General features: G+C 39.8%; 1 protein-coding gene across 4 annotated transcripts in view; it reads left to right on the top strand.

Annotated features, from left to right (window-relative positions):
* The window catches only part of LOC101600997 (plasminogen receptor (KT)), an 88,650-nt gene that overhangs the window by 45,390 nt on the left and 16,894 nt on the right, over positions 1–26,366 (top strand). For 3 of the 4 annotated variants that reach the window (XM_045134576.1, XM_045134585.1, XM_045134593.1), the window contains exons 4-5: positions 10,339–10,469; positions 11,209–11,318. In XM_045134576.1, the coding sequence (XP_044990511.1) occupies positions 10,339–10,469; positions 11,209–11,318 (241 nt within the window). Of the gene's footprint in view, positions 1–10,338; positions 10,470–11,208; positions 11,319–18,100; positions 18,408–26,366 lie in introns of those variants that run through there. The other variant, XM_004653177.2, reaches the window with a different exon arrangement.

The raw sequence follows: 26,366 nt of genomic DNA on the forward strand, positions 1-26,366 counted from the left end.
CAATAGCTCATAATATAAAATGTATCTCATAAATTTTTTATTTACATTTTATTATTTTTTAATGCAGGTGTGTCTGTGTTTTCATGGATGATAGAGGATTACCTCACATGTCATCCTCAGGAATGCTATCTTTTCTTGAGGTAGAGTCTGTCATTCTCTTAAGCCCACCAGTTACACTAGACTGGCCTGCCAACAAGTTCCAAAGAGCCTCTTGTCTCCTGATCCCTAGCTCTGAAATTACATACACATGTCACCATGCCCAGAATTTGTATGTGGGTACTGGGGATCAGTTTAGGTCCACATGCTTGTGTGGCAAACACTTTACACATCGAACTATATTCCCAGTCCCTCTTTCTTTCTTTGGTTTATTTATTTTTATTTTTTTACTTGCAAGCAGAGAGATAGAGAGGGACACGCACACACACACACACACACACACACACACACACACACACACACAGAGAGAGAGAGAGAGAGAGAGAGAGAGAGAGAGAGAGAGAGAGAATGAATGGATGTGCCAGGGTCTCTATATGCTGCAAGTAATTTCCAGATGCATGCTGCACTTTGTCCATTTGGCTTTACATGGGTCCTGGAGAATCGAACTCAGCATGTTAGGCTTTGCAGGCAAGTGCCTTAACTGCTTAGCCATCTCTTCAGCCACCCAAACCCTCTTTCTTTCTTTTTTTTTAAATTTGTTTTTGTTAATTTTTATTTATCTATTTGAGAGTGACAGAGAGAGAGAGAGAGGAAGAGAGAATGGGTGCGCCAGGGCTTCTAGCCACTGCAAACAAACTCCAGACGTGTGCGCCCCCTCGTGCATCTGGCTAACATGGGTCCTTAGGCTTCACAGGCAAGTGCTTAACTGCTAAGCCATCTCTCCAACCCAACCCTCTTTCTTATAAATTTTTTACATTATAAAACTGTCAGGAAGCATACAAAAGCAAATTTGATAACATCAATTCTACCACAGCAGGTGGAAAACAGCAGCAAGCAAGTGAGCCAAACTAACACTGACAGTCTAGTGGCTAAAAACCCTCCTGGTCTGACCCTAGTGACACACGTCGTCCAGAAAGGCTCCATTTTCCAAATTGCCATCAGCTGGGGACCAAGCATTCAGAACCCATGAGTTTATGGATACATGGTATCAAAGTGAAGTGCTCACTAAACCCATTCCCCAGGTCATTGTGGCATGGAATGCTGGTGAGAAATTGACATCAGTGATATATAAAATATTTCATAGGGATTTGAACAAGTTAATTCATCTCAATCTGCACTCAGAGTCGATTTCAAAGTCACTAAGTGGGTATTTCTAAAATTTTTACTTTATGTGGGAAGCTAAAGGATTTCAAGATGGCAATTGCATACCCTGCCAATTCTTCCTCTTTTTATTTTAAATAGTTTATTTGTTTGAGAGAGAGAGAGAGAGAGAGAGGGAGGGAGGGAGGGAGGGACAGACAGAGAGAGAGAGAGAGAGAGAGAATGGGCACACCAAGACCTTCAGCCACTGCAAATGAACTTTAGACACATGGTTCCTGTAGAGCATCTGGCTTCCATGGTCCTTCCTCTTCACAGGCAAGCACCTTAACCAGTAAGCCAGCTCTCCAGCCCCAATTCTTCCTCTTGATTACACGTTTGCTTATAGTAGATGGCAAGGCTGAATCTCAGATGTGCTGCTATTTAAATGTTGCCATAGAAAAGCCCTTCAAACTCTGAACCTCTGTTTCCTCAACTCTAAACAGATGATACCTGCAGTGGCAGGTGATATTGATAGGATTGTTCAACTTCCATTCCATTCCACCTCCCTCATAGCATACCTGCCTATTTAAAAAGACTTGGAAGCCAAAGTATTTGCTAAGCTCCTGTGCAACTGGGTTTTAATGTCTGAATTTGCTCTTCTACATAAGACCTTCAAAGGGGCCTTGAGAAGTGGAAGTGGGCAGTGTAAAATTCCAAGAAGACACTGGATGGTCCTGTAAGCCCTGTTGTGGAGATGAGTAGCATTTGGGGAATGGTGGATGCAGAGTTACAGAGTTTGGTCCTGAGGATCTACAGGTGGGTGTAAGAGCTGTGGAATTCCCCTGGAAGAATGTGGGCTCACGCTGAGCAATCTGGGTCTTTTGCAGGATGTAGAACACATGCTTACTTCCCTGGTGCCCCTATGGAAAGTCTTAAGCTGTGAAATACCCTGTAATAATGTTTATTCTGTTGAAACTAGTTATAGGAATGGATTCCATAGTCTGCAATTTATAAACGAGCCTCATAGTATTGGTGGTGGTTAATATATGACACTGGTGCAAAACTTAACACATGGTGGTTCAGGTGCTTGTTTTTATTTATATCAACTGCCATGATAAAGTTAGAAACAAGCATACTATAATATCATAAGGTTTTTTGGCTTTTAATATTTGAAGTATATCCTTTGACAATATTTTTGATGTGTACATGCATATTGTGTGTGTGTAAATGAATATTTCTTATATATATATAGTTTATTTATTTATTTTAGAGCAACAGACAGAGAGAGAAAGAGGCAGAGAGAGAGAGAGAGGGAATGGGTGTGCCAGGGCCTCCAGCCACTGCAAACGAACTCCAGATGCGTGTGTCCTCTTGTGCATCTGGCTAACGTGGGTCCTGGGGATTTGAGCCTCGAACCAGGGTCCTTAGGCCTCACAGGCAAGCGCTTAACAGCTAAGCCATCTCTCCAGCTCAAATGACTATTTCTTGTACATGTCTGTGAAGGCCTATGGAAGATGTTGGGTTTCCTCTATTGCTCTTCTGCCGTATTTCCCAGAGATAAAAGCTCTTGTTTTTTGGTTAGATTGGCTGACCAGGGAAGCCCAGTGATCCTCCTGTCTTGACCCGCCTTAGTGCTGGAGTTACAGGCATACACAGCCACACTTGACTTTTTATGTCTTTTATGGAAGATTGAATTCACGTCTTCATGCTTGCACAGCAAATGCTCTGCCGTACTAAGCAACCTCCCTAGCCCTTTGAAGTATATTTTGAATGTAAGATTCCTAAGCCTAAAGATTATAGAATAGAGTCTTGGCTCTGTTCCCTTTGGAACTGGTATAATGGAACCATAACCATTAAACTAAGAAGTATGTTGAGAAGATCCAGGGTAAATGAAAAGATTCCCATAATTTGTACTTATCTTCTGGGTTTTCTTTCAACTAAATAGCAGTGTTTGTAGCATGCCTAGTGTGATGAGGAACTGCAGAAATGGTCAGAAGCTCCTAGTTTTATTGTTTTTTTTCCCCCCCATGCTCTTATCAGCTCCATTCGTTGGCACTTTGCGATCCTGTTAGAAAATGTCTGTATGTTTTGGAACCTGTAATTTAATATAAAATGATTTGTTGTTTTTATATAAAACATTTTTGCAAAACTGATTTTTTTTTTTTTGCAAAGGAGAGGGGGTAGAAAGGGAGAGAAAATGCAATAATGGGTGTGCCAGGACCTCCTGCTATTGCAGACACACTCCAGACATGTGCCACTTTGTGCATCTGGCTTTATGTGGGTACTGGGGAATCAAACCCAGGTTGTCAGGTTTTGCAAGCAAGTACCTTAACGTCTAAGCCATCTTTCCAGTCCTACCAAACTGCAATTTGTAGTTTTGGTTATGGAAGCCTTATTGTTTGTATTATGTTTGCATCTAGGGGTGTGAATGGTGCAATCATATTGTCATTTTTAAAAAAGGATACACAAGATTGTATCTCAAGCTGAAGCTTCTGAATAGTGTTCACTTTTGTTTATGTTTAAGAACTATTATAAGGCACTGATAAAAATACAACACTAAAAATTAAAGTTAAGGGCTGGAGATATGGATTAGCCATCAAGGCACTTGCCTGTGAAGCCTGAGGTCCAAGGTTCAATTCTCTGGTACCCATGTAAGCCAGCCACACAAGGTTGTCCCTGCGTCTGGAGTCTGCAGTGGCTGGAGGTCCTGGCTTACCTATTCTTTTTCTCTTCCCCCTTCCCTCCTCCCTCCCTCCCACCCTCTCTCTCTTTCTTTCTCTCTCTCATAAATAAATAAAATATATTAAAAATATTTTTAAATGCAAGTTAAATTTAGATGGCACTTGTCCCAGCTTTCATTATAGCAGTTTATTATTCTTGCAGTGTTCATTTATATTTTATTATAATCTGAAACATTGATTTCAGTATATGTTTCTAATAACTTAATAAAGACAAACAAATGTAGAATATTCCCATTAATAATGAGAACAAAACTTTATTTGTAATAGGACATGTATAATAACTTTCTGGAATTGCCCAATTAAGCAAACAAATGACAATTTTTCTATTATATGTCATTATGGTATGCAAGAATTGAAAGAAGTTAAAACCTAAGAAGTAAACAGATTTTCTCCCCTCATGGGTAGTCTAATTATTTCTCAGAAAATAAGGAAAACTCCAGTTAAAACAAAATAAAACTATAATGAGGAAAATTTATAAGACAATAATTATGACCCTTGCTGTGAAGCTGTTTTATTGTTCCAAAAGAAATTTAATTTGGTTAGTAGTAAATTAATGAAAAATTATATTAAGTAGTTTGTGGATCTTTATGTAACTATGCCTTTGGAAACTCAAGTGATCAACAAATTACTGAGGTCAGTAATTTTGTGGATGTCCTTAACATTTTTGAAACAATCAAATTGAAGAATGAAATATAGTGAGAGCAACACATCTAACATTTTTATGAGGTGGTTAAAATGTAGTTACTTCTATGTAGAATTTTCTAATAAACTATTTCCCTTTTATTTTGCTTTCGTTCAGATTAATTGTGATTCTAAATCTTAAACTAGCATCAGCTAAGCCTATTAGATCATAGTGAAATCCAAATCACAAACATTTTAATTTCAAATAGTTCTGTAAACCATTACCAAAGAAATTAAGAATCCTATAATAGGACAAAGAATTTTATATTTATGATTTAGGCTAAAAATTGTTGAGAGCATTCACTGTACATGTGATTTGCTTTTTGAAAAGTTTTTCTTTATTTGCAAGCAGAGGGAGAGAGACAAAATGAGAATGGACATAGTAGAACCTCTTGCCACTGCAATCAAATTCCAGATACCTGTGCCACTTTGTACATCAGGCTATGTGTGGATATTGGGGAATGAAATACAGGTCATTAGGATGTGCAAGCAGGCACCTCTAACAGCTGAGCCATCACCAAACCCTGTTATTCATCTTTGTTGTTTCTCAGTGTCAGTATTCAGAAAATAAAGGTGAGATCCATGTGCATCTAAAGGATACCCATGAAAGTAATGATTGCATGCACGCATGCAACTCTCCACTTATGCCTATTAAAAAGTTTGGGGGTTGAATTTATTAATTTGATTTTGTAAAATGTATATGGACCAAAACTATGACTTTATGTGTAATTTTATGAAGGGAGTAATTATGAAAGTATTAGTGAAGATTTAATATATCTCAGTGATGTCCATCTTCAAGACTTTTTGTTCATAGACACGGTCTGTATGGATATTTAAAATTTTATACTCACAGTTTATTGCAGATGTTAAATCTTATTAATTTTCACAATTTACATGTGATATATGGTGATGATCACCTCTATTTTTTTTGTTTTTTCTAGGTGGGGTTTCACTCTGGCCCAGGCTGACCTGGAATTAACTATATAGTCTCAGGGTGGCCTTGAACTCGTGATGATCCTTCTACCTTTGCCTCCCAAGTGCTGGCATTAAAGGCATGCCCCACCATGCCCAGTGATAACCTCTATTTTTAACAGAGGGAGCAGAGACCCAGAATTACTCTTGAAATTTTTTAGAAATAAACTGAAATTTGAGAAAAGTTTTCAATTTATAGAGAAGGCATATACAGCTCCTTACTACACTACCGTTTAACATCTTATGTTATCATAGTACATCTGTTACAACTAAGAAATTAATGTTGGCATATTACTATTAATAACATTCTCTGTTCAGTTTCACTGATTTTTCTCCAATGTTCCTTTTCTGTTCTAGAAGCTCAACCAGCGTGTCATACTCCATTTGTCTCTTGAGCCTCCTCCCCATCCTCCTGCAGTAAACACCTGCAATAGTGTTCTCACTGAAAGAAAGTGATTGATAGCAGTTTGCAATCAAGGGGTGGAAAGTTAAGTTCTACATTGTTGTTAGAGGGGCAGAGGGAATATAAATATAAAAAATTAAATATGATTTTAAATTTAAAGTAATATATTAAATTATACAAATATAAATAATTTTGAATTATTCTACATTGGGTAACTGTGTCTTCTCCATGTATGTCAGTATGGACTTAAGAATATTGATTTAGAACCCAGTTTATCATACACTGCCATCATTTTGCTGGTCAAATTTTTCATTTTTTTCAGTTTGACTGTTATGTCTCTTTGACATACTGCATCATTTAAAAAAACATTTCTATTTTTATTTATTTATTTGAGAGAGAGAAAGGGGGAAAAAGAGATAGAGAGAAAGAGTGGGTATACCAGGGCATCTAGCCACTGCAAATGAACTCCAGACTCATGTGCCACCTTGTGCATATGGCTTATATTGGTCCTGGGGAATTGAACCTGGGTCCTTTGGTTTTGCCGACAAGTGCCTTAACTGCTAAGCCATCTCTCCAGCCCTACTGCATCATTTTTTTAAAAAAAATTGTTTATTTTTTATTTATTTGAATGTGACAGAGAGGGAAAGAGGCAGAGAGAGAAAGAGAGAATGGGCACACCAGGGCCTCCAGCCACCAGAAACAGACTCCAGATACATGTGCCACTTTGCACATCTGGCTTATGTGGGTCTGAGGGAATTGAGCCTCGAACTAGTGTCCTTAGGCTTAACAGGCAAGTGCTTAACCACTAAGCCATCTCTCCAGCCCTCTACTGCATCATTTTTAACGAGCATTTCTTTATGTTGTGACACTACAATATGCTCCAGGCTTGTCCTGTTTATTTCTTTCCACAGTCCTCAGTCAGCCACTTCTCTAAGGAGCCCTGGTTTGTCTTTGAAGAGTGGAAGCAGCCAGCAGAGCCTGAGCCTTGGGCGTGTTTGTTTCAGGAGGTTATCATTGTTCCTATGCTCATCAGGGAACAGATTTAGTGGATGTGTATATGTAAACTGTCCATGTGTACATGCATGTTTATAGTTATATCTTTGTCTGTGTTAACTTAAACCTAAGTTTAGACTACACTGACTCTAACCCAGTTCTACACAATGGTCTGTTACCTCCCTTTTAAACAGGAAATGACTCCTGTCATCCTCTATCCACTTACATGCTTGTTCATCTCCAGTTGACATCTCAGAATTGTCAACCTGTACCCACGAACAATGACTCTGCCAACCAGAGCACAGTGTTTATGCACAGGTGTTTTTTTTTTCTTGTTGTTGTTGTTCTTTAATTATAGAGTGTCCAGTCAGACCACCATTTTCTAAAGTTACATAGTGCTTTTCCAATGAGGTTCCATCATGCATTTGTTACACAGTCACCACTGTCTGCATCTCACTTTGTGCATGCTCTCACCGCTTGGCTGGTTTTTGGTGGTTTTCCACGGTGAGCTTCACTCTGTACTGTGAAACTCTGCTTTTGACAAGCACTGCCACGCTGTTTACTCCCATCACCCTTACAAAGCCCTCTGCCCAGTCTTGAGGGTTCTTGGGCTTCTGTTTCAGACTGATATCTCAGCTCCACGTTGCGTGAGAAAATTCTTGTCCTATGAATTAGCTTGTTTTAGTCACTGTTTCTCAATTCTTTTGCACACTGGAATTACTTGGAAATCTTAAAAAAAAAAAAACAAAAAAAAAACAACTTACTCCTGACCCTATCTCCAGGTACCACCTGGCTTAACTAGTTTGGGCACTGGGACTTTGAAGAATCCTCAGATGTTCTCTGCATAGAACCTCTGATTGTAGCCCTTCTATGGCTTGTTTGTAACTAAATGTCTTTTGATAAAAACACAAATGATTGATTGCTGCTTTTATGTTTCTTTGGAAGACAGTATGAATTTTGTAAGTTTTTAGAGGAGTTGGTAATATAGTGACGATGGGTTCCATGCACATTATAATAATCATATGTTCAGAAACATTTATATTTTATTTTCTGGGCTCAAAATGAACCTTAATTTCTACTGATGTAGGCAAATTTAATTTTTACAAGTCCAAGTGAATTAACTGTTTCTAGTTTCAAGTCTACTTCTTTGGGAGTTTAATTCAGCTTTGTGTTTTTGTAAGAAAAGTGAGAAAGAAAAACACCAGACTTGATCTCAGACAGAAACTGTTTATTGAAGCACAGCAAGGCTGCAACCTTCCCACAGGATGGAGTCTGGAGCACTGAGCTGGGCTAGGCTTCAAGCTTATAAGGAGGACCTTGAGGAAAACAGACTGGACTAGGTACAGGTCTAAGGGAAGTGAATAAGGAACTGTCTCTATTTGTGGCCTTGCTCTGAAAGAATCAACACATGCTGTTTCAGCGAACTTGTCTATGGCAGGATGCCCCTGATGGTTTCTGCTCCCTTCAAGGTCTTCTGAGCTAAGGGAAGTTTCCCAATAAGGGGAGCTGTCAAGCTTGTCTGGGACTAAGTGTCTCCGATATTCCCAAGACTTCCTAGTTTCAAGGACAGTCACTAACCCTTCGGTTCCCTCTAGTTTCAAGGAAAGTCATATTAACCCTTCACTTTTCTCCTTTTCTGTTCCTCATTTCCTTGAAATGATCCTGTTTGGGTCCAGGTGACCCTGGGTGATGCAGCCATCAGGAGAGAGAGATATTGTTGAGGAGGTTTCTGTGCTGTCATTTTCTGTTTGGTTAACCTGGAAGGCATGAGATGATTTGTTCTGAGGGTATCTGATCATGTTTCAGGTGAGGCTGGCCATGACTTTACACTTTTTTGTTGCTGTAAACCCTCTGATATCCAGTTATCTTCCCTTGACTGCTACCCAAGAGTCAGTGATGGGGTCTCCTCACTCCTCACAGGTTGACGACTGTGCATGCTATATTTTAGCTAACTCTTTGGAACCTCTCTAGGTAACATGGGCACCTTGCAGACTTTCACCCTGAGAACAGCCAGAGTAATCATAGGCCTATTCTGTGCCTAAATCTTTCCTATAACTCTGCTCTAATATTGTGTTCCACTCTCTGAATTCTTAGCAGGAGGCAGTGCCTCAAAACTTCTCTGTGGGGCAGTCTCAGACCTGTTGGGGTTTGCTGAACATCCCCCTATGTGAAGAGCCAAAAAGTGGATCCTTGTCTCTGTACCAAAACTCTCATTAGATAGAGAACATGGTGGGAAAACTGAGTTACATTACTACTCTTTTATCATGCATTCTAAGCTTGTTATCTCTTAGCTTTGCTCAGCTAGTGCTGAGAATTTAAAATTAAAAAGCAAAGACACTTTTCTTTCTCAATATTCTAAGCCTTTTCAAAGAATGGGTGTGGGCTTTCTGTCTATCGATTCTACTGTGCATTTCCTAAAATCCAACTGAGATACTTTGGTCTTCTATATCAGGGCTGCCATCTACCTTTTGTGCCAAAGCAGAGAAAGGCACTCACTTAAAATCGCAGAGGAGTTGATATAGAAGAAAAAATATCTATTTAAGGGCTGGAGAGATGGCTTAGCGGTTAGGCGCTTGCCTGTGAAGCCTAAGGACCCTGGTTCGAGGCTCGGTTCCCCAGGTCCCACGTTAGCCAGATGCACAAGGGGGCGCACGCATCTGGAGTTCGTTTGCAGTGGCTGGAAGCCCTGGCATGCCCATTCTCTCCCTCTCCCTCTATCTGTCTTTCTCTCTGTGTCTGTCGCTCTCAAATAAATAAATAAAAAATGAACAAAAAAATATTTAAAAAAATATCTATTTAAGTCTCAAAGTAACACCCCTTTATCATTGTATCATGGTATGGTATTGTGATATTGGAATAAATTTCAGTTTGTAGTTGTATGCACTTAGACAGTGGAATGATTTCCATGCAAGTGTACCAATAAAGATCAACAAGGTGTGTGTGTGTGTTTGTGTGTGTGTGTGTGTGTGTGTGTGTGTGTGTGTGTGTGTGTTTAAAGAGCCATAGGAGTATCCTCACGTGTTATAGAAAAAGCTGCAGATACATCTGAGGCTTAGGATCTTGAACAAATGCAGCAAGACCTCAGGAAGGAGAAATATCAAGGTCTATTCTTCACATATATTTCCTCGGGATTTCACTACCAAAGCACTGGCCAATCAATGGGGCTTGAGTCTGAATCTGTTGAAATTATAAAAACAAACAAAACCCCACCATCAACAAATGCTAACAATGTATCAGAGCAACTCATGCATTTTGAATCTGCTCAGATTTGTAAGCTGAGTAACCACACTTTGTCTTTTGTTTTGTACTCAGCTGGAAAGACAGCTGGTGATGCAGAATGACATGAGGGAAAGACAAATGGCTATGCAGATCGCCTGGTCTCGGGAAGTCCTCAAATATTTTGGAACCTTTTTCAGCATTACAACCGTCTTTTTAACAGCTGGGTATGTTTACTGTTTAAGATTTTCTTAAATAATATAATTCCTTTGTCTTTATTATAACATTATTATTAAGTTGGCTAACATGGGACTTTGATCCAAAGTGTACACATGTAAATAAAGAAATATTTTCTAGCTGGGCATGGTGGCGCATGACTTTAATCCCAGCACTCGGGAGGCAGAGGTAGGAGGATTGCCATGAGTTCGAGGCCACTCTGAGACTCCATAGTGAATTCCAGGTCAGCCTGGGCTAGAGTGAGACTCTATCTACCTCGAAAACCAATATATATAGATATATATTTTTTCTAGCTTACTCTTGGGAGTATCTCAGTAGGATAGTCACAGTTAATTCTGCCTTTTGATTCTTAGACTTCTTTTATGTCATTTTCTCCACTGTATAAGTTAAAGAGAGGGCTGACTTGACCCTTAAGATAAGTGGCTTCTGTGGATTTATCTTGAGTTCCCCAGAACAGCACCTGTTGGTCCTTATGCATTTTAAAAGCAGGCATCAGGGCTTGCAAGTCAGATGAAAACTAGCAAATCATCAACCCAACCCGCCGCTTGGGAACTGCTGAATGTGATTAGGAGTACGGAGTAAGGAACTTCTTCTATCCCATAGAAGACAAATGAATCACATGGCATCTAAAATGGAGTCCATTCATCCAAAAGAAGTGTTCCCAGTGAGTAGAGCTGTGTGCATTTGCAGTTATTTGTTGACGCCAGGCTTTTCTTGTTTTGGAAACAGAGCAATGAAGCGAAAGAAGCCAGCTTTCCTCTTCCCCATTGTTCCCTTAAGCTTTATCTTGACGTACCAGTATGACCTGGGCTACGGAACTCTCCTGCAAAGAATGAAAGGTGAGTCTCCTGCTAAGACCCTTTCTCAGGCATCAACAACCAGCCCTTGTGCTCTCTTTTACACGGCGCTGTCTGGATCAGCTCTTACTAGCTCATAAGAACTGAGGATTAAACTTTCAGCCATTCTTATGGAGGCTGTCAAAAAAAAGTTAAAAATTAAAAAAAATAGAAAATTTGTAAAGTTGATGTGAAACACTGTCAGTTCATTAAAGAGTAAATTACATGCTTACAATTAAATAAGCTATAATACATAACATCAAACTATATTTTAAGCAAAGGTGATACCCAGAACTCATTTCTAATTTTTTCTTTATCATGTATACTTTTTTGTTTGCTTATTTTTATTTATTTATTTGAGAGCCGACAGACAGATAGAGAGAGAAAGAAGCAGAGAGAGAAAGAGAGAGAATGGGCTCGCCAGGGCCTCCAGCCACTGCAAATGAACTCCAGACTCATGCGCCCCCTCGTGCATCTGGCTTACATGGGTCCTGGGGAATCAAGCTTCGAACTGGGGTCCTTAGGCTTCACAGGAAAGCAAGCGCTTAACTGATAAGCCACCTCTCCAGCCCCATATATACTTTGTTTAAAAAAAAGGTATTTATTTATCGTGTTTGTGAAGAGCATATGTGGTATGGTGTGTGATGTGACGCATGTGTAACATAGGCACACGTGTGTGAAGGTGTGTGCACCTTGTACGCACATGTGCAGAGGCCAGAGGGGAATGCTGGGTGTCCGTCTCTTTTCATCTATCTGCCTTTTCCTTCAGACTGTCTCCCACTCACCTCAGAGCTGCCACTTTTACCATTGTTTTTCTTTTCGGTCACGGATTCTCTGGTTTGTGCTCGCTGCAGGGCTAGGGTTACAGATGTGTGTACCCTGCCCAGCTGTTTATGTGAGTGCTGGGAAGTTGAACGCAGGTGGTCTCGGGACCTCGTATTTGCACAGAAAGAGCTCTTAACTGCTGAGCCATTTCCCAAGCCACTTACATCATGTATAGTCTTAAATTACTTGCATCAATTGTATCTGCATGATAAAGGTGCAACAAAGCACAACTTCAACTTCATTGGCATCCCACCCTTAGCTTAAGGAGGGTCATGGTGGGCATTAGTACTGTGGGCACTTGCACACACCAAGACAAGGCTTAACAATATGAGGGAAAGCTGACTGTGGCTCACAGTTTCAGGAGCATTTCTGTCCATCCTGGCTGGGAAGTCACGGTCTGTAGGACTGGGAATGTGGTAGAAGCACAGTGTTGCTAGTCTCTAACCTGGCGGCTAGAGCAGGAAGCAGAAAACAAGATAGGAAGGAGCCAGGGATAATGTACCCCCAAGGGCCTCCTCCAGTAACTTACTTCATCCTGCTATATCCCATTTCCTAAAGTTTCCACAACTTCCTAAAATAGTGCCACCAGGTGGGTATATTAAAAACACAAGTCCGTGGGTGCCATCTCAGATTCCACTATACTTGGTTTGCTGTGGAAAAGGAAGGGTCACAGACCCTTGAGGAGCAGAACACTTTATTCCAAGGCATAGGGATAAGGAGGATATATATTTTCTTTTTTTTTTAATTTTTATTTATTTATTTTTTAAAAATTTTTTAATTTTTATTAACATTTTCCATGATTATAAAATATATCCCATGGTAATTCCCCCCTCCCCACCCCCACACTTTCCCATTTGAAATTCCATTCTCCATCAAATTACCTCCCCATCACAATCATTGTACTTACATATATACATTATCAACCTATTAAGTATCCTCCTCCCTTCCTTTCTCTTCCCTTTATGTCTCCTTTTTAACTTACTGGCCTCTGCTACTAAGTATTTTCATTCTCACGCAGAAGCCCAATCATCTGTAGCTAGGATCCACATATGAGAGAGAACATGTGGCGCTTGGCTTTCTGGGCCTGGGTTACCTCACTTAGTATAATCCTTTCCAGGTCCATCCATTTTTCTGCAAATTTCATAACTTCATTTTTCTTTACCGCTGAGTAGAACTCCATTGTATAAATGTGCCACATCTTCATTATCCACTCATCAGTTGAGGGACGTCTAGGCTGGTTCCATTCCCCAGCTATTATAAATTGAGCAGCAATAAACATGGTTGAGCACGTACTTCTAAGGAAATGAGATGATTCCTTCAGATATATGCCTAGGAGTGCTATAGCTGGGTCATATGGTAGGTCAATCTTTAGCTGTTTTAGGAACCTCCACACTGATTTCCACAATGGCTGGACCAGATTGCATTCCCACCAGCAGTGTAGAAGGGTTCCTTTTTTTCCACATCCCCGCCAACATATATTTTCTTTAAAATTCATGCCATAACACTGACTGAATTGAAAAGTGTGTTGTATTTGTAGCTACTATAGGGTGAATATCTTAAAAATTAAGGAAGTATTTTCCAATACTGTGAATCTATTATCTGATTAGCCAAGATGTCCACATTGTTTTCAGGTGAAGGAAGTTTCAACATGTCACCATCGTTTTACGCCGAGCTTATTCTTTAATATAAATGACAACACCAGCCATCATTCATGTTGGATTTGTGCTCATCAGCTGCAGCCACCACAGTTGATGAGTTTAACAGTTGAAAAAAATAAATGAAAGCATTCAGTGAGAATAATTTTGCTATAATGGCATTTATGATTGAGAGTGCTGTGTGGAAAAGAAGAAAATGAAGTACTTTATGCTTTATCATGGACTGCAGTAGTACATAATGTGATAAACTTGTCAACTTGATAGGATTTAGAATCACCATGGAAACAGATCTCTGGGCATGTCTGTGAGCAGTTTTGTAGATCAGATCAATGGAGGTGGGAAAACCCAGCCTGAATGTGGGCAGCAGCATCCCATGAGCTGGGGTCCAGGATTGAATGAGGATGAAGAGGAATGCTCAGGACTGGCATTCATTGCTCTCTGCTTCCTGACTGTGGATGCAATGTGTCCAGATCTCCTTAGTGCTGCTGCTACCATTCCACCTCCACCACAGTTGACCAAAACCTGGAACTGTGAGCCAAATAATAAACCTCCCCCCTCCCTTAAGTTGCTTCTTGTCAGGTATTTTGTCACAACAACAAGGAAAGTAATTAACCCTATGAGTAAAGCTTAAACTCAGATAGATGTGTTTCATGGGGTGCTGTTAAGTATGCACCAGAAGCCCAGTGCTGTCCCAGGATCCCGGCTCTTCTTTCCTGGAGGGTGGTTCTGCCATCACAGATGCCGTTCCTGTCCTAGAGAGTTAGGGTTCTCCATCACGCTATGATAACCATGTCCTCCAGTGGCTTCCTATGTCCCTTCTTAAGCTTTCAATCTGGAGCACCTTGAAAATAGTGCTTCGAGCCTGTCATTATTCCACTAAGTCTGGGTTGTCATTTTCTGCATAGAAACTGTGTTAAAATGTTCATTTGGAGCCAGAATGATTGGTATCATAGTTTAGCTACATAGTTAGCTGTGCCACTTTTGTTGTTGAGAGCCTTGCAAATGATTGAGAGCATTGTTACTGTGAAAAAATATATTCTGGGCTCCAAAACAGTGATCTATAAATTAACTTTTGGGATATGGACCCATGTTAATCTACACACCAATTTACTAACATTCCATCTCATTTCCATGACATGTCCTGTTTCATGTTTAAGAGTACATTTAGTCTAAGCTCAGTCATGTCTCAGTTTATGACACTAAAATTCTTTTTTTTTTGGTTTTTAAATGTAGGGTCTCACTCTAGCCCAGGCTGACCTGGAATTCACTATGGAGTCTCAGGGTGGCCTCGAACTCATGGCAATCCTCCTACCTCTGCCTCCCGAGTGCTGGGATTAAAGGCATGTGCCACCATGCCCGGTGACATTAAAATTTTTAATGTTTTACACATATTGACATGTAATGTTAATAAATGCCAACTGTTTAATATAGCATTCACTTGAATATATTACTAAAGAGAAACAAGTATATTTTTTAGGAAAGTTTGTATATTTAGACAGCAACTTTATTGTAGGTCCATCAGTTAAAAAATTTTAAAATTTGAATACATGTTGTGTGAGTTTTCTGCTTAAACACAGCTTTAGAATGTGTCAAAAAAATTGTTGACATAGAAAGTTTAGGTTAATTTGTTTTTCCTACTGATAGTGATGACTCCAAATATACAATCCCTGGGGCTAGGGAGGTGTCTTAGTGGATACCGTGCTACCACTCAAGGTGAAGTGTTGAGTTTAATCCCCAGATCACGTGGAAAAAGGCAGAAGCCAGGGCGAGTTTCTGCAGTTCCAACATGCATATACTGATGGCATGCTGAGAGCCAAAGACTGGAGAATCTCCCTGAAGCTCATGGTAGCATAGAACATCAGAATCCAGATGACTCAAATAAGGTAGACGGGCAAAGACCAGCCCAAAAGTTGTCCTCTGACCTCCACATGCATTCTGTGGCACCCACAAGCCTGAACTCACATGTATATATGCACACACCATAATTATACATGAACATGCACACACACAAATACATTTTTAAAACACATGAAATCCAGTAGCCTTGTTTGACTGACTCTCACATGCATGTAGTCCTTCATCAGTGCCCTACCTAATTACACATTTTAATTAATTTACTTTCTGTTTAAAATGGAAGGAAAAATGTTTGCAGATGATTAAAATGTTCTCATAATCTGAAAACTGTACTCTGCTGCATCAAGTTTGGAGTACAGGTAAGAAATGATAAATGTGGCTGGGTGTGGTAGCTCACGCCTTTAATCCCAGCACGTGGGAGGCAGAAGTAGAAGGGTTGCCATGAGTTCAAGGCCACCCTGTGACTACATTGTGAATTCCAGGTCAGCCTCGGCTAGAGTAAAACGCTACCAAAAAAAAAAAAAAAAAAATCCAAAAGACAAATACAGAAACAAACAAAAAAAAAGTCCCAGGAAATGATAAATGTGGGGCTGGAAAAGAGGCTTAGCAGTTAAGGCATTTGCCTGCAAAGCCTAAGGACCCATTTTCAACTCTCCAGATCCCATGTAAGCCAGTTGCACAAGGTGATGCAAACATGCAAGGTTGCATATGTGCACAAGGTGGTGCACGTGTCTGGAATTCAATTACAGTGGCTGGAGGCCCTGGTGCACCAGTTATTTCTCTCTCATAAAAAAGGACAGTTTGGAGAGATTGCTTAGTGGTTAAGCACATGCCTGTGAAGCCTAAGGACCCTGGTTCAAGGCTCAATTTCCCAGGACCCATGTAAGCCAGATAGACAAGGTGCCACATGCATCTGATTTTCATTCACAGTGGCTGGAGTCCCCAGTGTGCCCATTCTCTCTCTCTGCCTCTTACTCTCTCTCTCTCTGTTGTTCTCAAATAAATAAATAAAAATAAACAAAAAAAATTTTAAAAAGAACAGTTTGTTGGACCTGCCTCAAAAAAAAAAAAAATGATGTGTGGGCTCAACTTGACAAGGTAGTAATTTCTGAGGCTTGGAGACCTTCACTAGTTATTTTTAATAATTTATTTATTTGAGAGAGAGAAACAGAGAAAGAGGCAGAGAGAGAATGGGCATGCCGGAGCCTTCTACCACTGCAAACAAACTCCAGATGCATGTGCCACTTTTCTGGCTTTATGTGGGTGCCTGGGCCTTTGGGCTTTGCTAGCAAGTGCCTTTAACCATTGAGCAATCTCTCCATCCCCAGTTCATGCTGAAGACTGAATGACATTTTTAAAACCTTTTTCCTTTTTAAAGAATCTGTGGGTGGATGTCTGTGTATGTGCATGATATATGCATGTGTGTGTGAGTGCAGACCATTGCATGCCATAGTACAAATACCGGAGTCAGAGGACCCCGTCATGTGTGGTCCTTGCCTTCCATCTTGTTTGAGGAAGGATCTCTTGTTCACTGCTGCATAAGCCAAGCTAGCTGGCCTATGAGCTTCAGAGGAGTTCACCTTTCACCTATCTGGCTTCAGGTGCACTGGGATTACAGACACGTGCTACCATGGCTGGCTTTACCTGAGTCCCAGAGACCAGAGCTCAGATCTTCACCACTGTGCAGGAGAGTTTTACCCACTTAGCAATCTCCCCAGACTCTGACTAACATTTTAAAATAAATATTTGCACATGCATGTGTGTTATGGGGATATCAGGGCTTCTTGTCACTGAAAGAACATGCTTGAACCACTGTTTTGTGTCAAGCTTATGTAAGTAGCTTGGGAATTGAACCCTAGCTGGCAGGCTTTGCTAGCAAGCTCCTTTGCCCATAGAGACATTTATTTAACTTCCCTAATTTACAAAGTTTGAAAGAATTATAATACATTGATATTCTAAATCTGCCTTGGGAATGAAGGAAATGCTCTCTATAAGTATTCTTTTAACATGCAATTCATTTATTTTTAGTGTAAATTTTCAATTGGTTGTATTGTGTGCACATTTTTTTATTGATCAAATCACAGTATGCAGTACATATGTTATCATTTATCATTTCTTTTTTGTAATTGTTTATGTGACACAGTTACCCCATGTAGCCAAACTTGACTTTGAACTCACCTTTTCCTGCCTAAACTTCCTGAGTGTTGGCTTGTACTACCATGCCCAGCTCTAGCATATGGTTTGTTAATGAGTTTCCAATGTTCATCAGTATGTTTCTTCTAAAAAGTACATTAATTGTGCTGAGGACAGTGGGTGAAATGTTCACGTGTGGAATTTAGGGACAGGGGTGCATATGGCATCAGAAAATATTATTAGAATTGAGCGAACAGGCGTACTCCCAAATGCTGACAACCCTTTTGCTGCCTGACATATTTCTGTACTTTATTTAAGATGAAGCCGAAGACATCTTGGAAACAGAAAAGAATAAGTTGCAGCTTCCAAAAGGAATGATTACTTTTGAAAGCCTTGAAAAAGCCAGAAGAGAACAGAGTAAATTCTTCACAGACAAATGATGCCGTGTTTATTCACTGTGTTTCCCAGTACAGATCTGTTGGGTTAAATCATGGTTTTTAAATTTTTATAAATGGTTGAGATTTTGATAAAATGGATTTTATTTTAAAATATTGAAATGCAAAATGAGTTTCACTGAACTATTTTAAAATAAAATTTATAACATCCAGCACAAATCATAAAAGTACTCTTAAGATTCATATTTCTTATCTATGTGTGTTTTGCGATTGCCTAAGTGTAGAATTAATGAATTATGCTGTTTTCAAATTCCTGGAAGCAAAAGTCCTATTGCTTATAGTTCTGCCATGTCAGACTCTCACAGGTGAGCTTACTATGTAGACATTGTTCTTAGTGTTGGGTACATATTCCTGTAACCATTCCACGTGGTATGACCTAGGCATCATTTTATGAATGTGGAAACCAGGATACGGAGAGGTTGAGCTACTTACCCAAAGTCCTGTGTGAGCGGAGTTTGAATTTTGGCTCAAGCATCTGCAATCAAAGTCAAGACCATACCTGAAAAGCCTTAACTCATGCTTAGCATGCAAAAGATGGCTATGAGAAAGGAAAGGTGACCAACAAGATGGTTTACAGAAGCCATATCAGAATTTGGAGTTATTTTTGCTATGCAAGTTTTCCTGACATAGGCTAGTGAGCACTCACTAAGAACAGGTTGAAAGTTCCTGCCAGGCTGTGTGAATAAAGACCATGCATGATTTGGTTGCTGCGAAACAGCCAGCCCCTGGGCCAGTTCTATACTACTGCAGTTCCAGCTTTTCACATGGGGCCTGGGGAAGATCAAACTCAGGTTCTCAGGCTTGAGCAGCAAGCCACATTATCCACTGAGCCATCTCCTTGGCCCTTAATATATAATTTTAAACTCTAGAATATTAGTGTTCTTTTCACTTAAAGCAATGTTCTTATTTAAATGTGAATAGAAATTATTCAAATTAAGTAGTTATTTTGAATACTATAAACTGAGTTTTAATTATAAAATTATTTCCAAGGTCTTTCTGCTGCAAGAAACTTCTAGATGCATGTTTATATCCCTTGACCCTGAGTGAAAAAAATTCTTCATATACTTTGTGTAGCTTTTCTTTTCCTGGACCAACTGTGTCTGGGGAATTGGACAGCAGAATGGTGATACGATTCCCCTTAATTTGTTGCTGGTCAATGACAAAGACATTGGAAGAGGTTACCATTATTTTAATGTCTATATCTTTGTTCATAATGAGACATTTTCTGTTTTTTACATGCATGTGTATGGACTGTGTGTGTCAGTGATGTTTGGTATGTGCACATGTGTGCTGATACATGTGCCCCATGCATGTATGTGCAGAAGCCAGAAGATGATGCCAGGGATCTTCTCTCTTCAGTCACCTGTATGTTTCCTTGAGACGAGGCCTCTCTCTCAACCCAGAGCTGATGTCCACCAGCAAACCCCAGTGACTCTCTGGTATCTAACCCCCAAATACCAGACTGGAGTTACGCAAGTTTGTGGTCATATCAACCTTTCTGTGTGGGTTTGGAGAAGTCAAATTTGTCAGTCTTCAGTGTGAGTGGCATGTGCTCTTAACCACTGAGCCATCTCACCAGTCACAAGACATTATTTTCTTATTCTTCCCCTTAATATAGTCATACTCTTCTCATGTCTATTTCCTCATTCTTTTAGATCTTCAAAAATTTGTGATTTCAATACCATAATTCAACAGAAAAATTATCATACAAGTTTTGAAGTTCTTCTTTGCCTTTAGATGATATCTCTACAATGATAGAAACCAAAAACATTTAAATCAAAATGCACAGTTCATCCACTAAGGTGGCCTTTAGGCTCAGAAAAACCACAAAGTAGCAACAGTGAAAATATATGTTTTTGTAAGAATTAAACCATACTCTTCACTGAACCTACTGTGACTCAGAAGTGTTTCTAGTAGGTTTCCATGAAGCTGTACTCATCAGCTCCTAGAAGCACACTAGAGGGTAGCAAACATGTCATGGGAGAAGGAGATTGAGATGGGTCCAGAGAGGAAAGGAACTTATTCCTGCTTCTCTGGCTTCTGGTCCCGACCCTAACAGATCTTCCTCTCCGTGGTGCCCACTGAGCTATCTCTCCTGTGCCTGCTTACCTCTGCTGTTTCAGAGCCTTTGGTCCTTGTAAAAATTCACTCATGGCTTGTGACTAGTTTTCAGCTCAGTGTCAATTTCATGCCCAGAGTTTTCCACATAATTTGATTTGAGAGAAGTAATTAGCCATGGATACAAATAGTGCCTTTTTATTCTTACTCTTTTGAAATAACTAATAAATGTATTATTAGTATTTGCTAATGGTTACCTAATACCTGATAAGTAGAAATCTCCAAGCTCCTTTCAAAATGAAAGGGGGAGGGGGAAGAAGGGGGAAGAAACAGTAGATGAGGTTACTATGAATAGGGTATATTTGTATGCATGTATGGAAATATAATGAAATCCATTACAATGTGCAGTTAATATTTATAAATCAGTCCATAGCTCATTGGGATTGAAAAGAAAAATGCTCAGTGGCCAGTTTCCTCTGAAGTGTTTAAGATGTAATATGCTTAAGTGGCTCAGAACTCATGTGGATTCCAGCACTTTTGGGTTCCTATCACCTTGGTAAATGAATTGGTGATACCTTCAGCTTAAGTCAGATCTTTATCTTTAGGAGTGGTGGGAATCACATGAAGTCCTCAAAACCTGACCATATGACTTAGAACACTTTTCATAGATCTACCTTATCACATTTCAGTGTCCATTACTATGTCTAACCCACAGCTATTACCTTGTCATTTTGAAATTTTTACCAAGCTGCAATCATAGATTCCAGTCTTCCTGGAGCATGATTTCATGTAATAACCCTAAATTCTGTTCTCTGAACATCAAATGAAATACCCCAAATTAATCAGAATTTCACTGACCACAGATGAAGTTCTTCAAGGAAAAACAACAGCAGCAAATTAGCCAAGGTTAGCACTCCATCGTTCAACCTCATGACTTAGTGGACTGAGAAAATGAGGCCCAATGCCATTGAAACTTAACTCTCAGTGACACCGTTGATGTTTCCAGTTGTTTTGGTGTGTGGTCATGGTAGATTCGTGCAACCCCAACACACTGCTGTCACTAATGTAGCAGTCAGAGGAACAAGTGGACAAAGAACTGAACACTGACCAGTGAGAGAATCCCATTGCTGGCACTGGTCTTTGGAGGAACTGAACCCTGGCAGTCATTCTTGGCGTTCAAGTCACAACTAACTCCCTTCATGAAGACTGCTCTTCCTTGACTCCCTTCTTATTTTCTAGATCTTTCTGACCCCTCCCTTTCCTGAACTGCCAGATATACCAGTGCATAGCACAGGTACTGTGCTGATCTTCACATGTCACAGGACAGACCTAAAGTTGCAGGAGAAAAATTAGTGGAGATACTAAACCACCAGCCTTGAGGAAAATAAGCAAAACTGCTCTTTGCCACTTGGTGGCATGTGCAGTGTTCCTGACAGCTCCTGTTGATTTCAACATGGCCAAACCCAAAGGAACATTTCCAGTCTTCTTACAGAAGATGAGACACATCCCAGGTGCAAGAAACACCACAATGTCTAACAGGCTTTATTTAATGTTTTCTCAGCAAGGGTATTCCCTTCCCAGAATGGTGGATCAAAAAAAGTATCTTAAGATGTGGCTAGTGTCTCTAGGATATCACACTTTAATATTCATATATCATAATTGCTGAAATCTATAAAATATAGTATGAGTTTCAGGCAGCTTATATTTTAAATTGGTTGCAAGCATTTTCAATTTGATATATGTATATATGTTATATATACTATGTATATGGTGCATATATATACCATAATATATACTACACACACACACACACACACACACACACACACACACACACACACACACATTCCATGCTGGTAAAATTGAACCCTAAGCTTCATACATCTTACACATGCTAGGAGAATACTTCACCAGTGAGATACAATAACAAGCTATTTTTAAAAATCTGAATCTATTCTTTCCCTATCCTCTTCTAACCTCATTTTGTTCATTTTTGTTTTGTGTTGTATTGTGTTCTTTTAAGGCAGGCTGGCCTCTAACTCACTATGTAGTGAAGGATAGCAGGCCAATTTAGGTACTTTTAACCCCTCCCTCAGACACTGTGTATGGCTCAGTGACAGTAAACAGGTTACTTTTTAGCACATTATGTATCTGTTTTGTGTTATTTATTGTGCTGGGATAAGACACTGGACTTCATGCAAGAATATCCAATGTTCCATGTGGCTATATTTTTAAAACACCTTTTATTGTGATTTTTTTTGCAACTATCTTTCAGAGATAGCCAACATGCTGTATTGAAAACTTCCAGGCTATAATAGACTCCAAAGTTTTAGCAGAACCTATTATTTTGTTTTATTTATTTATTTATTTGAGAGCAACAGAGAGCAAGAGGGAGAGAAAGAAAGAAAGAAAGAAAGAAAGAAAGAAAGAAAGAAAGAAAGAAAGAAAGAAAGAAAGATAGGGAGAAAATGGGCACGCTAGGCACTGCAAACGAACTTCAGATGTGTGTGCCCCTTTGTGCATCTGGCTAACGTGGGTCCTGGGGAATCGAGCCTCGAACCAGGGTCCTTAGGCTTCATAGGCAAGCGCTTAACTGCTAAGCCATCTCTCCAGCCCAGCAGAACCTATTATTATCAGATGTAGAACTTTGGGTAAATTATGGAGAGCTTCCATTTTCTCAACGGAAATATTAAGGCTTAGACTAGACTATTCCTGACCATCTTCCTTCCCTTTTTAACATTCTTCTCTATAATTTCATGATTTGCTATTAAAACTGTTGAGTGGCTCATAGGTACTGCTATAGTCTACAGAAGGTCTGATAAACACAGACTGTAAAGGAACTGAGTGCCACAGAGCATCATAGAAACCTTAGAATTTATAATTTTAAATTTCTGTTTTATTTTTCTGCTGGCAACTTTGTGTTGGTCCTCCCTGACAGTTATGAAGATCTGAGCAGTGCCTGGACTATATACAGGTATATCAGGAGGCCTAGACTTGTTTGGAAAAGGGAGAGCCAGAAAGATTTAGAAAATAAGAAGGGAGTCAAGGAAGAGCAGTCTTCATGAAGGGAGTCAGTCGTAACTTGAACGCCAAGAATGACTTCCAGGGTTCAGGTCCTCCAAAGACCAGTGCCAGCAATGGGATTCTCTCACTGGTCAGTGTTCAGTCCTTTGTCCACTTGTTCCTCTGACTGCTACATTAGTGACAGCGGTGTGTTGGGGTTGCAATAATCTACCATGACCACACACCAAAACAACTGGAAACATCTTACTTATAAAGACTCAACGGTGTCACTGAGAGTTAAGTTTCAATGGCATTGGGCCTCATTTTCTCAGTCCACTAAATCATGAGGTTGAATAATGGAGTGCTAACCTCGGCTAATTTGCTGCTGTTGTTTTTCCTTGAAGGACTTCATCTGTGGTCAGTGAAATTCTGTGAAAGTTTTCTGTGTATAACAGAGGTACAGCTTGACCCTGACTAGTTTGGGTATTTCATTAGCTATTCAGAGAACAGAATTTAGGGTTATTACATGAAATCATGACCCAGGACAGACTGGAATCTATGATTGCAGCTTGGTAAAAATTTCAAAATGATAAGGTAATAGCTGTGGGATGTGTGTGGCAATCAATGGGTTAGACGTACTAGTGGACACTGAAATGTGATAAGGTAGATCTGTGCAAAGTTTTCTGAGTAATATGGTCAGTTTTGAGGACTGCATGTGATTCCCACCACTCCTGAAGATGAAGACCTGACTTGAGGTCACCAACTTATTTACCAAGGTGATAGGAACCCAAAAGTGCTAGGAACCCAGTATGAGTTCTGAGACACTCAAGAATGTTACATCTTCTTAAAACACTTCAGAGGAAACTGGCCACTGAGCATTTTTCTTTTCAACCTCAATAAGCTATGAACTGATATGAAAATTTAACTGCACATTGTAATGGATTTCACCATATTGTCATACATGCATATAAATATACATTGGTCATAGTCACCCCATCTACTGTTTCTTACTCCTTTCTCCCCCTTTCATTTTTTTAAAAAAATGTTTTGTTTATTTGAAAGAGGGAGAGAGAGAGAGAGAGAGAACAGACATACCAGGGCCTCTAGCCACTGGAAACAAATTCCAGACACATCTCACCCTCCTGAGTGCTGTATTAAAGCCATGCACCACCATGCCTGGCTTTGTTTGGATTTTTTTAAAAGTTTTTTAAATTTTTATTTATTTATTTGAGAGTGGTAGACAAAGAGAGAAAGAGGCAGTTAGAGAGAGAGAGACAATGGACACGCCAGGGCCTCCAGCCATTGCAAACGAACTCCAGACATGTGTGCCCCCTTGTTCATCTGGCTAACATGGGTCCTGGGGAATCGAGCCTCAAACCGGTGTCCTTAGGCTTCACAGGCAAGTGCTTAATCACTAAGCCATCTCTCCAGCCCTGTTCTGATTTTTTGGTCAAAGATCTATTCTAGCAAATTGTTCTTTAAATTAAAAAGCCAATGTGTTATGATGTGGGGAAACAGAATCATTTGCGTCATGAAAAAGATGTGGCATACACAAGAGCACTCATCTGTTCGAATGGAATAGCTAATATTTGTGCATTTCAAAGCATATTAATATTACCTAAAATTATGATAGCCATCACCATCAGTGTTCATTGTCATCACTGAGTGAAAGTAGGTGATTATTTAGGACTATATAGAGTGACAGGTACAGATATATATGATAGTAGTTGAGATAGGTGAAATAGGAGTGATAGAATGATAGTTTCTGAAGCTGGACACTGTAGTATGTGGGATTCTCTGTACTATTTTTCCATAATAAATAATTTTAAGCAGCAATCAACAAACTTGATTTTATTAGACTTTTGTCAACTTAACAAACTTGATTTTTGTTAGATTTTTGAAATTATATCCATTAGAAATACAGATATCAAAGATATAATGTTGAGTGAAAAAATCCCATCTGCAGAGGAATCCACTCAGTATGTTAGACTATTAAAACAGAACACAGGTCAAGGGAATGATATTATCAAGATGGTGAAGTAGGAGGCTTTCATCCTCCACATAAAACCCCAAGTAGCCATAAAACTAAATAGCCCTTGTTCTCTGATTGGACACAGGGCCTGCTCAGTAGGAGGGAACTCATATCTAGTACTGGAAACCATGTTAAGGAAAAGTGGGCTGGCATACCAAAAAATCTCCAAAACAATTTTACATGCCTCCTTTAACCCAAACTGCTCTTAATTTTGTTGGAGAATCTGTTTATTTCACAGATAGCAGAGAAAATGGAGGAGAGCCTAGATCCATTGATAAGACAAGAATATAGCCAACTGCTCAACATGAGACTTGCCACCTCTATCACATCTGCCAGGGCCCAGGAGAAATTGCAGAGAAAGTGATGTCATGAATACTGCACTTACTTCTAGCCTGACAACCAGCCCCAGGATGATGGTGACAGACATGAAAACTAATCAAAACCTATGAAAGCAGAAATACAGAGGCTATAAGGAACTCAGTGCTGAATCAGAGTGCTAACAGGCTTGCCATGGCTCGGAAAACATTGTGGATGGGGGTGAAAATATTATTATAGCCACAGAGTGGGTAGGAATACTCTGAGACACAGTTCCCCACTACCACATAGTGACTGATTAAGGCCTTCATGACCCCACAGTGTTTATTATAACCCCACTGAGGCAGGCCCCTGGGTAGTAGGAGTTAGAACAAGGGAATAAAAGTGTATAACTTACTACAGTGCTCAACAGCATATTAAAGAATCTTCAACATAGTGATTAAAATAAAATGTAGAATATCTACCCACAAATGATTGTAATTTGATACCCAGGAAACCAAGATGACTGGAAACAAAGAGGCTTTTAGTATGAGCCACTGAAGTACAGTGGGAACCACTATGTCCCTAAGAAGCTTGCTCTGCAGAAGATGCCAGCATCTTTTACCATAAAGTAACCAACAGCTGTTCCTTCCTGGGAAACGCAAAGAGGGAGTCCTAACTACACACTTCTGTCATCTCTCCTAGCCCTTTGTGCCCTAATCTCCATGTTGCAGCTGCTTGG

This window comes from Jaculus jaculus, chromosome 1 (assembly GCF_020740685.1).
Source record: "Jaculus jaculus isolate mJacJac1 chromosome 1, mJacJac1.mat.Y.cur, whole genome shotgun sequence".
NCBI classification, from domain to species: domain Eukaryota; kingdom Metazoa; phylum Chordata; class Mammalia; order Rodentia; family Dipodidae; genus Jaculus; species Jaculus jaculus.